The 12,162-nt window shown below is 48.8% G+C and overlaps 1 protein-coding gene across 3 annotated transcripts in view; it reads left to right on the top strand.

The window, feature by feature from the left end:
• The window catches only part of LOC146664355 (serine-rich coiled-coil domain-containing protein 2-like), a 43,471-nt gene that overhangs the window by 8,398 nt on the left and 22,911 nt on the right, over window positions 1-12,162 (top strand). For all 3 annotated transcript variants that reach the window (XM_085417194.1, XM_085417195.1, XM_085417196.1), the window contains exons 2-6: window positions 6,505-7,685; window positions 7,774-7,941; window positions 8,028-8,204; window positions 8,285-8,358; window positions 9,294-9,467. In XM_085417194.1, the coding sequence (XP_085273320.1) occupies window positions 6,548-7,685; window positions 7,774-7,941; window positions 8,028-8,204; window positions 8,285-8,358; window positions 9,294-9,467 (1,731 nt within the window). In that variant the 5' untranslated portion in view covers window positions 6,505-6,547. The remainder of the gene's footprint in view (window positions 1-6,504; window positions 7,686-7,773; window positions 7,942-8,027; window positions 8,205-8,284; window positions 8,359-9,293; window positions 9,468-12,162) is intronic.

The following is a 12,162-nucleotide window of genomic DNA, read 5'->3' as shown; positions in this document are numbered from 1 at the left end:
GAACTGCATTAGTGAAAGTGACTCATAAGCACAGTACAGTCAGTCTCGGGCTCAGATCACCCCGGTATCCTTCATGGATACGCTCTGTCGATAACAAAGCCGTCAAGGTCAGGACACGTAAGCAGCACTCGGGCTTCTCTGCAGATTTCAGATCCAGACTCGGAGTTTAATGGAGAGCTGCTCAGATCATTTCCAGCTCTGTGTTCGTATCCTGGGCCTCCAGAAACAGCTTTGCATCACTGACACTTTTAAAACTTCCTTTCATGCAAAGTCTGTTTTCTATATAAATGAATGAAGGTAACTGCCAGTCCATGATTCACTGGCTTCAGCTCCAACACGAGCAGCTCAGATTCACCGATGATGGCAGACACCTCAGCACTCAAACGTCGTCTTTGGGGGGGAAAAGCTGCACGTTTGGTACGGAGCCCACAGGAAGCTGCAGCTGAAATGGTGCAAAGTTCCGACTGGTTTGCAGTGAATTAAGTTACGTAAACTGGAACAATGGAGCAAACGTGGAGCTGCCTGTAATCCAGCCTCAGAGGGAGTGCTGTATTTCTCGAAGCCCACTTTTAACTGTGCATTAGTCCACTTGTGCTCTGCTAACACTACGTGTGGGAATTTGAAGGATACGGGCGTCTGTAGTTTTTGGTGCTGAGAATGGTTTTTATCTTTGCTCTTGTGAGGTTTGCTGCTGTAATCAGAGTTCACTCATTTCTTATCCAAACGAACAAACAGCGAGTTGACTTTACACCTGGATTTTCATTCATTAATTCAAATGGACTCTGTGGCTCACAGCCAAACAGCCGAGGCCTTATCCACACCGCTCACACTCTGAGCTGACTTATCCTCCGTGTGTTTGCTTCTCTTATCTTAAACACACTTGTTCATCCGGCTTAAATCTCTCCTGTAAGTCATCCAGCAGCCTGACACCAAACTGGATTATGTGTGAGGCTTTAAAGACCCACGCAGAGAGGTCGGGGAACACCAGCGAGCGCTGACGCGGCAGGTCGTTGGTGCAGTGCACGAGAGGAGGTGAGGGAACCGACTGGACTTTCCTCGTCGCGGCTCACATGCAGACACTTTGGCACCGTGTTTGTTCAGCATGTACCACTTCAGATAGGCTGCACAGTGTCTTTATCTTGTGTGTTCAGTTATCTAACATGTGTCCTGGACTGTGGACAGTGACCACGATGTAAAACTACTACAGCTGTGTTTTTGATTGATAAGCACTCGTTTTGATCCATTCGGACACAAAGGTTATTGCTGAATGGGAACTAATGGTTGAGAGAATCATCAGTCATAAATCAGAGGTTCAGGAACCACTGTGAAACACTGTGATAAAGGGCCCGTGTTTCATTTCCAGCCCCACGTTTTTGTTCCTGAACCCTATGAAGGTAGCTTTGCATGATTCACAGTTGGAAATAAGCCTTTTTCCTCTCATGCTGGACCTTGCTGCACTCAGTTGTGTCTGAAAACCGCACTTCCCTGTTATCCAACTTTCTTCTGACAGACTTTTCTTTGTAAACTTGAGATATGAACATCAGGTGGGCGGAGCTTGTGAGTGATCCTCTCTCTGAGGTCACACGGAGTCAACAATAGAACAAGCAGTGCACAGTTGTGTGTTTTGAGTAGTGTGCAGTCTGAGCATAAACAGCTCACTGTTTGAAACTCTGGCATGTTTAATATGAATGTTTGTACAGGAACCATGAAGTGTTCGGAGCATCAGTGCCAGCACAACACTGTCAAACATTCTGTGGGTCGGGATTGTTGCTCAGCTCAGTTTCAACTTGAAGAGAATCCAAATTAACAAGAGGCCCAGTGATGGAGAGATGCTGATAAATAACACAGGATGAAGAGAGAGAGACACAGTGTGCAGACACAGACGAGAGCGAGGAGAGAGGATCTCATTATGATTCTGCCCTGACCTCGTTCATCAGTCTTCATTCCTCCTGTGTGTCCTTGGTATCGCAGCAGTGCTTCTGCTGCAGTACAGCTGCACTCAGTCCTGCTCGCAGCACTTCAGAGGACTTTACACCAGCTTACATTCAATGCTTCAAGTCGTGGATTTGTCCTTTGTCCACCAAAGAGAAGTCGAGTCCCCACAAAGTGACCGACAGTTTTATGTACCCACAACATTGGTAATACAAACGTACACACACACACACGCACACAGGAGGACAGTACTGCTGCAGGCTTTGTGACATCATCATGACTGGAGTTTTTGAGGACGTGGCTACGTGTCAGTCAATGTGACACAAGTGTAGAAAAACTCCCACCTGAACAGTTAATCGGTCTTCATCCCTAATCTCACCAGCCTGCAGCTGAAGCAGCACATGAATCATGTGACCTTAATCTGGACGTTAACCTTTTCACACTTATTTACCATCAGATGATGAAAACATCAGCGCTGCCCTGGTTACCTTTTTTAGCTCCACAGTAATAGTCCAAGCTTTGCCTTTGTGAGCACAACTCAACTACATCGCAAGCTAACGGAAGCCATGGTTACCATTGTTTACACCCCCATGCTAACGTTAGCGCAGCACTCAACCAGCAAACAGCAGCGAGGGCACTCTTAGAGGAGCTCCTGGTGGGTGGACACCACACTGATCCACCAGGCGACCTCATGTGCCACCTTTCCATCACTCGTGACCATGACACACTTAAACTTCCCCCACAGAAATTCATCCTCAAAGCAGAAGCAGTAAAGCGAACCTGCTGCTGGAAAAAGTGGATTTAGTATTATATTTACATTGATGATGATGAGAGCGTTGGAAAGTCTGCCTCACAGCGGCGCTGTGCACAGAGTCTTCTACCTGAATTATTCATAAACCTTTATTCTGTGGATAAAATAAGAGTGTCTCATAAATGCAGTACTATACAGATGAAGTGAACGGATACACGATGGTGCCTCACTGAGGCGCTTTGCCCTCTGGCCACAGTGACGGTGACGTCCAGCTGTGCCCGAGTTCATCGTTCTTTACCAGCTGTGAGTGTTTGATGGGAAGCTGTGAGTCAGCTTTCTGCAGCATCTCTTTCTTCACATCAGTGACAGCAAACATGTTCTCAGTTTAGAGGTGAGACTTGATGCTGAATAATGTTGTTACTGTGAGGGAAGCACGTGGCCGCGCGGCCTAAAGCGCGGCGAGCCTTCGGGCCGTGCAGATGATCCAGCAGCTGGCCGCTGAAGTCACAAGCTCTTCGGCGGTCTCGCCTTACCTACCTCGCTCCTCCATAAGCACATCAGCTGTTTGATTTCAGGCCTCCAGAAAAGCTCGTGATGCTCAGTCGAGTTGAGGGCGAGCTCGGAGGGACGGTTCTGGTTTTAGCATCAGCGCAACGTGAGAGGGAGGCTTCGCTCCGACGCCAGAGTAACTGGCTGTAAATGACTCGTCGGTCTGTAATCTGTGCAACGTGTCTCGCGAAGGAGATCAAGTCATTTCCTTGTGACAGTGTGCAAAGTGACTTTGATGCGTCTTTATGTATCCCAGTAAAAAGTGCCATTGAAGGCCAAGAGGGCAAATCTAACAGCTCAGAGCTATAAGGATATTTGAGAGTGATTATAATGCACACTAATGTAGAGTCAGTGATACTTATAAACTGGTGGATCAGGAGTGTTCGGAGGTCTGACCAACACCAGCATGTGATGGAGGCTGTGTGGGCTCAGGAACACAGGTGTGTGGGTCCTGACAGAGTGAAGAGAATCGTCTCCTTCCAAAGAACAAAGTTATAAAATCAGAAGTTTTCATGCATTTTAAAGAGTAATTTAGCTGCTGCTGCTTCTTTAATTTGATCAACACATTTGTGATGATGTTTTATTTACGTTTTATTTTCTTGTCTAGTAGTACACAGTCACCCTGACCTTTATTTTGAAAGTTCAGTCATTTGTAACCATGTGATCCGTGGTTCGCCTGCCTGCTGCCTCTCGTCCCACGCTCAGCTGATCCAGAGCCTGCAGCCGAGTTCAGCCACTTTTAAACTTTTTCATCTATATAAATGATTTGTTTGATTATTTGAGCTCTGCAACAGCAGCTGCTGTCTGTGTTTGCAGCATTTAAAACCGTGACGTTCCTGAGCTCTGAGTGCTGACTCCGTGTTTGCTCTGCATTCCTTTCCAGTTGAAACGAGAGTCTCCTAAACTTAATTAAGATGCAGGAACCAGTGAGGCTACACCCTGTGGTCACATGTCTGTGTCTGTGGGAATTACTCACATGCACTCGTGTGCGTGTGTTGACACATTTGAGTTATGTGTACTGAACTCTTGTCGCTGTGGTTTTATGAACTTCTGCAACCAGATACACAAACCTGCGACCTGCTGCTGCAAGACTTCATGCAGCAGCAGGTCGCAGGTTTGTGTCCCTGCAGCTTCCCGGCCTCTGGATTTGCATGCAGTCTTACCTGTGTGTGTGTGTGTGTGTGTGTGTGTGTGTGTGTGTGTGTGTGTGTGTGTGTGTGTGTGTGTGTGTGATGGGTGTGGCATACCATTAATGTGTGTCTGTGTGCAGGAACAGCAGACTGTTTTTATTAGGGGCGGAGTGCATTTAAGCATTATCTCCACGCCAGCCCAAACACACACGTGCACACACACACACACACACACACACACACACACATGAGCCGGCGGCGCTGAAGCTGCAGAGCGATCAGCTGCCACATGTTTCAGCTGTTAATCACTGGCAGGAGTCAGAGCTGCTCCTCTCCGGATTTTTCCGCTCCCTCAGGGCTGTAATTTAGTTTCTGTGCAGACGCCGCAGCTCGGCTCTCTGCAGGAGGGCGGGGCCTGTCGGCTTCACACCTTCATTATATTTCATCGGGGTAGCTGACGTCATTGGTGCTGAGAAACTTCTGGAAATTTGCAGCATGCATCATCACCAAAATGAATGAAACTGTTGACTTTGTTCAGCAGGTTCAGTCTGGGCTCAGCTGTGGATGCTGACTGGGATTTAAAACCTGCCAACATGTTTGTTAGCAAGCAAACTTCAGCAAACTCTTAAACTTAGCTGGTTTATTGTTCTACCCACGTCAAGGACTAATCCCAAAGTGTAGGCCGGGGACCCCTGATGGGCCGAGAAGGTACTGCAGGTGACCGACAGTAATAACAGTTTGTTATGGCCTCAAAACATGAATGAAAACACAACAAGGAGTTGTTCATTTAAACAGTCCTGCAGCACTAACACGTATCTACAGTTAAATCCATTTTTCACTTTGTTTGAAAAAAACACACAATAGCTTTTATTTATAATACAGCGAGCCTCGCAGGTGGAAACATATTAAAAAATAAGGATCACAAACTGAGCTCTGCAGATTTCAGAAACTGAATTGTTTGCAAAAAACAAGTTTTGGACGCTGGTTTATCTTCACGCTGTCAGTGCACGACACACGTGCAGCTCCGTGTTTCTGCACGCGCATCACAGATGGTGTCATGTCAAGCTAACAATGCTAATGCTATAAAAGCAGCCTATCACGTAGCTGCTGTGGAGCAGAGCGACCAGCAGAAACTCAGACGACCACTTTCAGCGACTGTTTCTGGAGAGTCAGAGGGAACGGTTGGTGTTATGACTTGGAAATAAGCCTTTTTCCTCTCATGCTGGGCCTTGCTGCACTCAGTTGTGTCTGAAAACCGCACTTCCCTGTTATCCACCGCGTGAGAGTTACCCATCTATCCACCCAGTCATCATCCACGTATTTGTTATTGATCTTATTTCTTACTGTGTAATTTTTTGCTTTTTTAAATCTTTGTACAGCACTTTGGCCAACATTTTGTTGTTATTAAATGTGCTTTATGAATAAAGTTCCACAGCACAGCTCCACAGTGTCACTCGAGCCTGTAAAGTTCAATCCCTGAACCTTCTGTCGTGATTCTTCCTCAGAAACTTTCTTTAAACCAGGAGAAAAGTTTGCTCTTAATGGGAAACTGAATATGGTGACCTCATGGAGGCGGGCTTTCCTTTACCATCAGAGGGATCATGTGATCACCCACTGTGGGCTGCCAGGCTTTTTTTATATCTCACCAAAGTGTCCCAGGCTGCTGCAGCTTTGTCCTGATCCTGCAGCTCTGCTCAGTGAGGAGCGCCTGCAGACGCTGCGCTGAGAGCTGCTTTGTTGTGCTTCAGAGAAACCGCAGCAAACGGGCGTTTGAAAGGTTTTCCAGTAAAGGTCCTTCGTAGCTCTACATGGAAGCGTTCTCTGAACTGGTTCTTGCTTTGCGTGATAACAAAGCTCCACCTGCAGCCTGTCGGTCTGCACTGAAACACAAGTGTCACACAGACTAAGCTGCAAAGTGCACGTGAAGCTAACCGAGGGAACCTCGCAGGACTCGTTTGACTCCACATGTCCAAACTTTGCTGCTGAAATTTGTCTTTTTTGTTTTTCTTTGGAAAACAATTTAAAACATTTTTTAATTTAATCAAATTTCATCACTGAGAGTTTTAGAAGAATAGTTTTCAGAACAGTTGACCTTTCTGAGGTCGTGACCTTTAACATCATCTTTTCCTGTCTTCTGTCCAGATCCTCTGACTCTGTGTCTCCATGGTGAAGTGGGCGGGGTTTGATGTCAGCCCCTCATCTCGTCGACCCTCCCGCCATGCCCACCATGGTCTCTAGGTTGCCCAAGTTTGGTTCTCGGCCCAGATCTCAGACGGCTCCCGCCGCCACCGCCGCTGTCAGCACCAGCGCTGCTGCTGCTGCTGCCGCCAGCGCCGGCACCCGCCTCACCAACGGGTTCTACCACCACCCTGGACCATCAGGGGGCAACGGCGCCCTAACGGCGCCCCCGTCCTCGGCTAAACAGAATGGATTTATCCGAGTGCCGAGTTCGATTTCTGTGAAATTGAGGAGAGAAAATGGATTGATGGTGGACGGCGGCGGTGATGGGGAGAGGGCGTGGAGCCGGGGGAAGGGCGGGTGGAATCGCAGCAGCGTCCAGCAGTTTTACTCCCAGCGTGACGCCAAAAAAGCAGCCTCTGTGGAAAAGGGGCGTGGCTTTGGCCTGCCTATGCCATCATCATCATCGCCGTCTCCACAGTCCAGCCCCAGCACGCCTCCTGCTTCCAAAATCAGATCCAACAAACTGAGTCCATCAGGGCCGACCAACGGCGCCAAACACGCCCTGAACGGCGTTTCGGGGCCCAAACCGCGGCCCGGACCCAGCAGCTCTCTGAGACGGCCTCAGAGTTTCCTCTCTCGTGCCGGCGGTTCTGGTCCTGGATCTCGAGCTGGTTCCCCGTTCCAGAAGAAGACTCCAGCCAACCGCTCGTACTCCAGCGACAGCCTCGGCTCCGCTGTCTCCGTCCGGCTCACTGAAGACGATCGCTTTCGCTCACGGAGCCTCACCCAGGTCCGACGGCAGCCCTCCCCCACCCTCACTCCTTCCTCCGCCTCCTCCTCGTCCCTCCCTCAGTCCCCCTCCACCAGCAGGGCTCCACCTAAAGGCAGCCTGCTGAAACCACCTTCAGCGAGGTCGGGGGTCCCCTCCCTCCTGCCTCCATCTGCCTTAAAGAAACCTCTCCTACCCAGCCTGAGCCCCACCTCCAGGCCCAGTGGCATCAGCTACAAGATGTCACGCCCAACACTCATCAAGCAGTCCCGCCCACTGCGAGCGACGACGGCCAATCAGTGTGTAGACGACCAAGGACTGAGCAGACGGAAGGACTCTGTAGAGACGCCTTCGACGACAGAAAACAGCCCAGGTTCAGCTTTTAACTCTTTATTTTACCCACAGCTTTTTATTTTTGTCTGTTTGTAGTTTCTCTCTAACAGCTGCTCGTCCTCCTCCAGAAAACACTCCAGAGGCTCCGGACGCAAAGGAGCTGCCGGCAGAGCCTGCATCCCAGGCAGAGGTGTCGATTTTAGGGGAGACGCTGGAGGACATGTCCCTGTCTTCCACCTCCTCTCTGGATAGAAACGACACCAGTCAGGAGTACATGGACGACTTTGACAACCTCGGTGAGATCAGATTTCTTATTTTATATAGATGTCAGTAAATTAGAATAATATCCGACTTCACGGCGACGCTTGTCTGCTGTTTGCAGGAAACGGAGGCGTCGGCATCCTGCTGCTCTCCTCCAAAAACGAGGAAGACGACTCCGGGCTCGACCAATCGTGCGCCAGGTTTGATGACGACAAGGTGGTCGCTAATTGTGTCACCAAGGCGACCGGGCTGTGTTTTCTGGATGATGGTATCGACTGGAGCAGCGTGAGACTCACAGGTGAGTTTTATGAGGAGCAGGAGGGAGGAGAAAAAGTGTCGAGACGACTGCTTAAAAAAAAAAATCCTGCTTGTGTTCAGGTGAACGAGGAGACCATCAGCTGACCCGACTCTCCCGCCGGAGACGGTCCAGTCAGCCGGACTACCACGAGCAGGTAGCGCCATTAAACCCATACAAAGAACTTTCTATCCACCAATCAGAAGGAGCTATCAGTGCCCACAGCAGCAGCTCTCTTTATAAAACCACAGTCTGCCAACCTATCGGCTAATGCTGTGGCTTAGCCTGTGCTAGCGGCCATATTCCTTGTAGTTTTGGGCCAACACTTCCTGTTACATTTGCCAGATTTTGTTTTTTAATTAGAGAAATCAATAAAAGCCAGTAGGCTGCTTCATTTGTATGAAAAAATAGAGTCTAACAGCACAAACACAGTCCGGAGGTCCAGTTCAGGGACTCCAGTTAGCTGAGGTGAAGCTAGCAGACAGCTAGCAGCTACAGCCGCCTGTGTCACCATTCACCTGTCAGTCAAAGAGGCCACACCCCTAATAATGCAGACTTTAAGCCTTAAAACAGTTTAAAAAGGTGAGTTGTGAAAACAGTTGATATGAAGAGTTTCTGTATGAGGCCGTCAGCATGTTTCTTTCTGCTGTAGAGCTTTAACACTGAGTCAGCCTCTAGTGGACATTAGAGGAACTGCAGGCTTTGATATCAGCACAGGAGGATGCTGCTTGGCCTCACCCTGCCTTCAGCCTCACCTCATAGACCCACTTCAGATATTTAGCCTCTTGAATTGTCACAGTTTCCTCCATTTGTCAAACCTTTAACCCATTTCCAGAAACATGACATAATCTTTGAGTCATACTTTGACCTGACTCACAGCTCAGCTGCAGCAGGTGAAAGCAGCCCCACACGTGGACAGTTAACAGGCAGGGTGTAGACGTGGTTTCTGTCCCTGAAAGCCGGGCGAGGCAGGACGCTGTTGGGAAAGACAGAGGAGGACGTCTGTCCTGCTCTCATCTGCAGTCATGAACGTTTAATAAAAGCTGAAAAACTCCACGTGGTCTGAATCAAACATGTCCGTCCCCTCTGCAGGGCGGCTCGTCCCTGGACCTGTCCCCCTCCGACAGCTGCGGGTCCGGGGGCACCTACATGTGGGACGAGGAGGGTCTGGAGCCCCTGGGGGGCGTCGCCACAACCGCGTCCATTCACACCAGCAGCAACACCACCCACCACATCGGGAGCTTCGACTCCGACCTCAACAGCATCGTAAGGACAAACCTGCAGCTCACACACATTTGCCCCCAACCTTCCTCCAGGCTGGTTTGTAGTTTGGATGATTTCGTGGCAGCGCAGCAGAGAAATGACAAAGAGGAGCGTTTAATATTCAGGAGGCGTCTGCTGTGCTGCTCCGCTGAGGTTTGCTTCCACAGAGACGGCACAATGGAGACGCTTCATCGTGATGGAGTCACGTGTCAGATTAGCACAAAGTTTTTAAAGTCTGAGCTCGAGGCCTCTCAGGGGAGCTCAAAAAACAGCTTCACTCAGACTGATCTTGTGTTTTGATTTCATTGATTTGAAATGTCCAAAGTTTAGTCAGAGTTCATGTTTAACCCACAGTTTCATTTATCAAACTGAAAATCAGACATTTTAATCTCACGATGAACGCTGGTGTCACGTTTCAGCTCATCTAAGTCTGCAGGAAGTCCTCTGGCTCCCTCTTGTGTCCACTCTGTGAGTTACACTCACGGCCGATCAGATGTCCTGTTCTTCTTCTTGTTCTGCCCTTTCTTCATTTCTCTTCTATAATTTCTCTTTAGAAATTATAGAAGATTATATATATTTATATTATATATATTTACATCATGTTGTTGTTGTTCCTTTTATTCTTTGTACTCCTCTTTAGTCTCGTCCTCACTCCACCTTTCTTCTTCTTCTTCTTCTTCTTCTTCTTCTTCTACAGTTGAAGGGATGTTAAAGGTTCCCTCACTGTTTATACTCCCTTAAATCCAGCTGCGGTTTCTGTATTTGTGGTCAGGAGTTTATTTTTTACTCCGCAGTGACACGTTCAGTGTTCAGCATCTCTCTCTCTTGACCTTCCTCATGCATCCTTTCTATTTTTGAACAATATCAGACATTTATTCAGTAAAGTTTGTCTCCAGCTTCCAGTGTCCACTGAAACTTTACAGACACTGATGTTCATGAGATGATGAGAGATAAGATAAGATAAGATAAGATAACCTTTATTAGTCCCACACGTGGGAAATTTGTTTTGTCACAGCAGGAGTGGACAGTGCAAAAGTTATGACGCAAAAATTAGAATACAATAAGAATAAATACAGTACACAACTGTACAGAATAGAATAAAATACTATACTATATACAGTAGAATAAAATAGAATAAAAATATACAATAAGATAAAAATAGAATACAAATACAAATACTATATACAACTGAGTAAAAATACAACGATGACAGAAAGGATTATTGCACTTAGTATTATTGCACATGTATGGATGTGTGTGCTTGATCAGTTAAAGTCTTTATTATGGAGTCTGACAGCAGTGGGGAGGAAAGACCTGCGAAATCTCTCCGTCCCACACCGTGGGTGCCGCAGTCTCCCACTGAAGGAGCTGCTCAGTGCTGTCACAGTCTGCTGCATGGGGTGGGAGATGTTGTCCATCAGGGATGACAGCTTAGCCGCCGTTCTCCTGTCACTCACCACCTCCACTGGGTCCAGAGGGCATCCTAGAACAGAGCTGGCCCTTCGGATCACCCTGTTCAGTCTCTTCCTGTCCCCAGCAGAGATGCTGCCGCCCCAGCAGACCACACCATAAAAGATAGCAGAAGCCACCACAGAGTCATAGAAGGTCTTCAGGAGTGGGCCCTCCACCCCAAACGACCTGAGTCTCCGCAGCAGGTACAGCCTGCTCTGCCCTTTCCTGTAGAGGGCGTCTGAGTTATGAGTCCAGTCCAGTCTGTTGTTCAGATGAACACCAAGGTACCTGTAGCTGTCCACAGCCTCAATGTCCATACCCTGGATGTTCAGTGGTTGCAGTGGAGAATGCTTGTGCCTGCGGAAGTCTACCACCAGTTCCTTGGTTTTACTGGCGTTGATCTGGAGGTAGTTCAGCTGGCACCAGTCCACAAAGTCTTGAGTCAGACCTCTGTACTCCTTGTCGTCCCCATCAGTGATGAGGCCGACTATTGCAGAGTCATCAGAGAACTTCTGCAGGAAGCACTGGGTGGAGTTGTGGGAGAAGTCTGCAGTGTAGATGGTGAAGAGGAACGGAGCCAGAACCGTTCCCTGTGGGGCCCCCGTACTGCAGACGACCCTGTCCGACACACAGCCCTGAGTCCTCACATACTGTGGTCGGTCGGTGAGGTAGTCCAGGATCCAGGTAGTGAGGTGATGGTCCACTCCAGAGTTCTCCAGCTTGTCCTTTAGAACCGAGGGAAGAATGGTGTTGAAGGCACTGGAGAAATCAAAGAACATGATTCTCACAGTGCTTCCAGCGGTCTCCAGGTGAGCGAGGGAACGATGTAGGAGGTGAATGACGGCATCATCCGCGCCAATGCCAGGCTGGTAGGCAAACTGAAGTGGGTCCAGTGATGAGCTTGTTAGGCGCCGAAGCTGAGCCAGGACCAACCGCTCCAGGGTCTTCATCAGGTGGGATGTCAGAGCCACCGGCCTGTAGCTGTTGAGGTCCTTGGGGCGTGAAGTCTTTGGCACTGGTACAACACAGGAGGTTTTCCAGAGCTGTGGGACTCTTCCCAACCTCAGGCTCAGGTTGAAGAGGTGCTCCATCACCCCACACAGTTGGTCCGCGCAGGACCTGACGACCCTCGAGCTGATGCCATCTGGGCCCGCTGCCTTCTTGCCATTAATCCTCCTCAGTTCCCTCCTAACCTGGGTGGTTGAGAGAGACAGGCTGGAGCCTTGTGTTGAGTGTGTATTGGATG

Source organism: Rhamphochromis longiceps, linkage group LG8 (genome assembly GCF_057381845.1).
Source record: "Rhamphochromis longiceps isolate RC_006_pf linkage group LG8, R_longiceps_female_GT1.1, whole genome shotgun sequence".
NCBI lineage: Eukaryota > Metazoa > Chordata > Actinopteri > Cichliformes > Cichlidae > Rhamphochromis > Rhamphochromis longiceps.
Note: the sequence above shows the minus strand (reverse complement) of the source record. Positions and strands in the feature narration are given on the sequence as shown.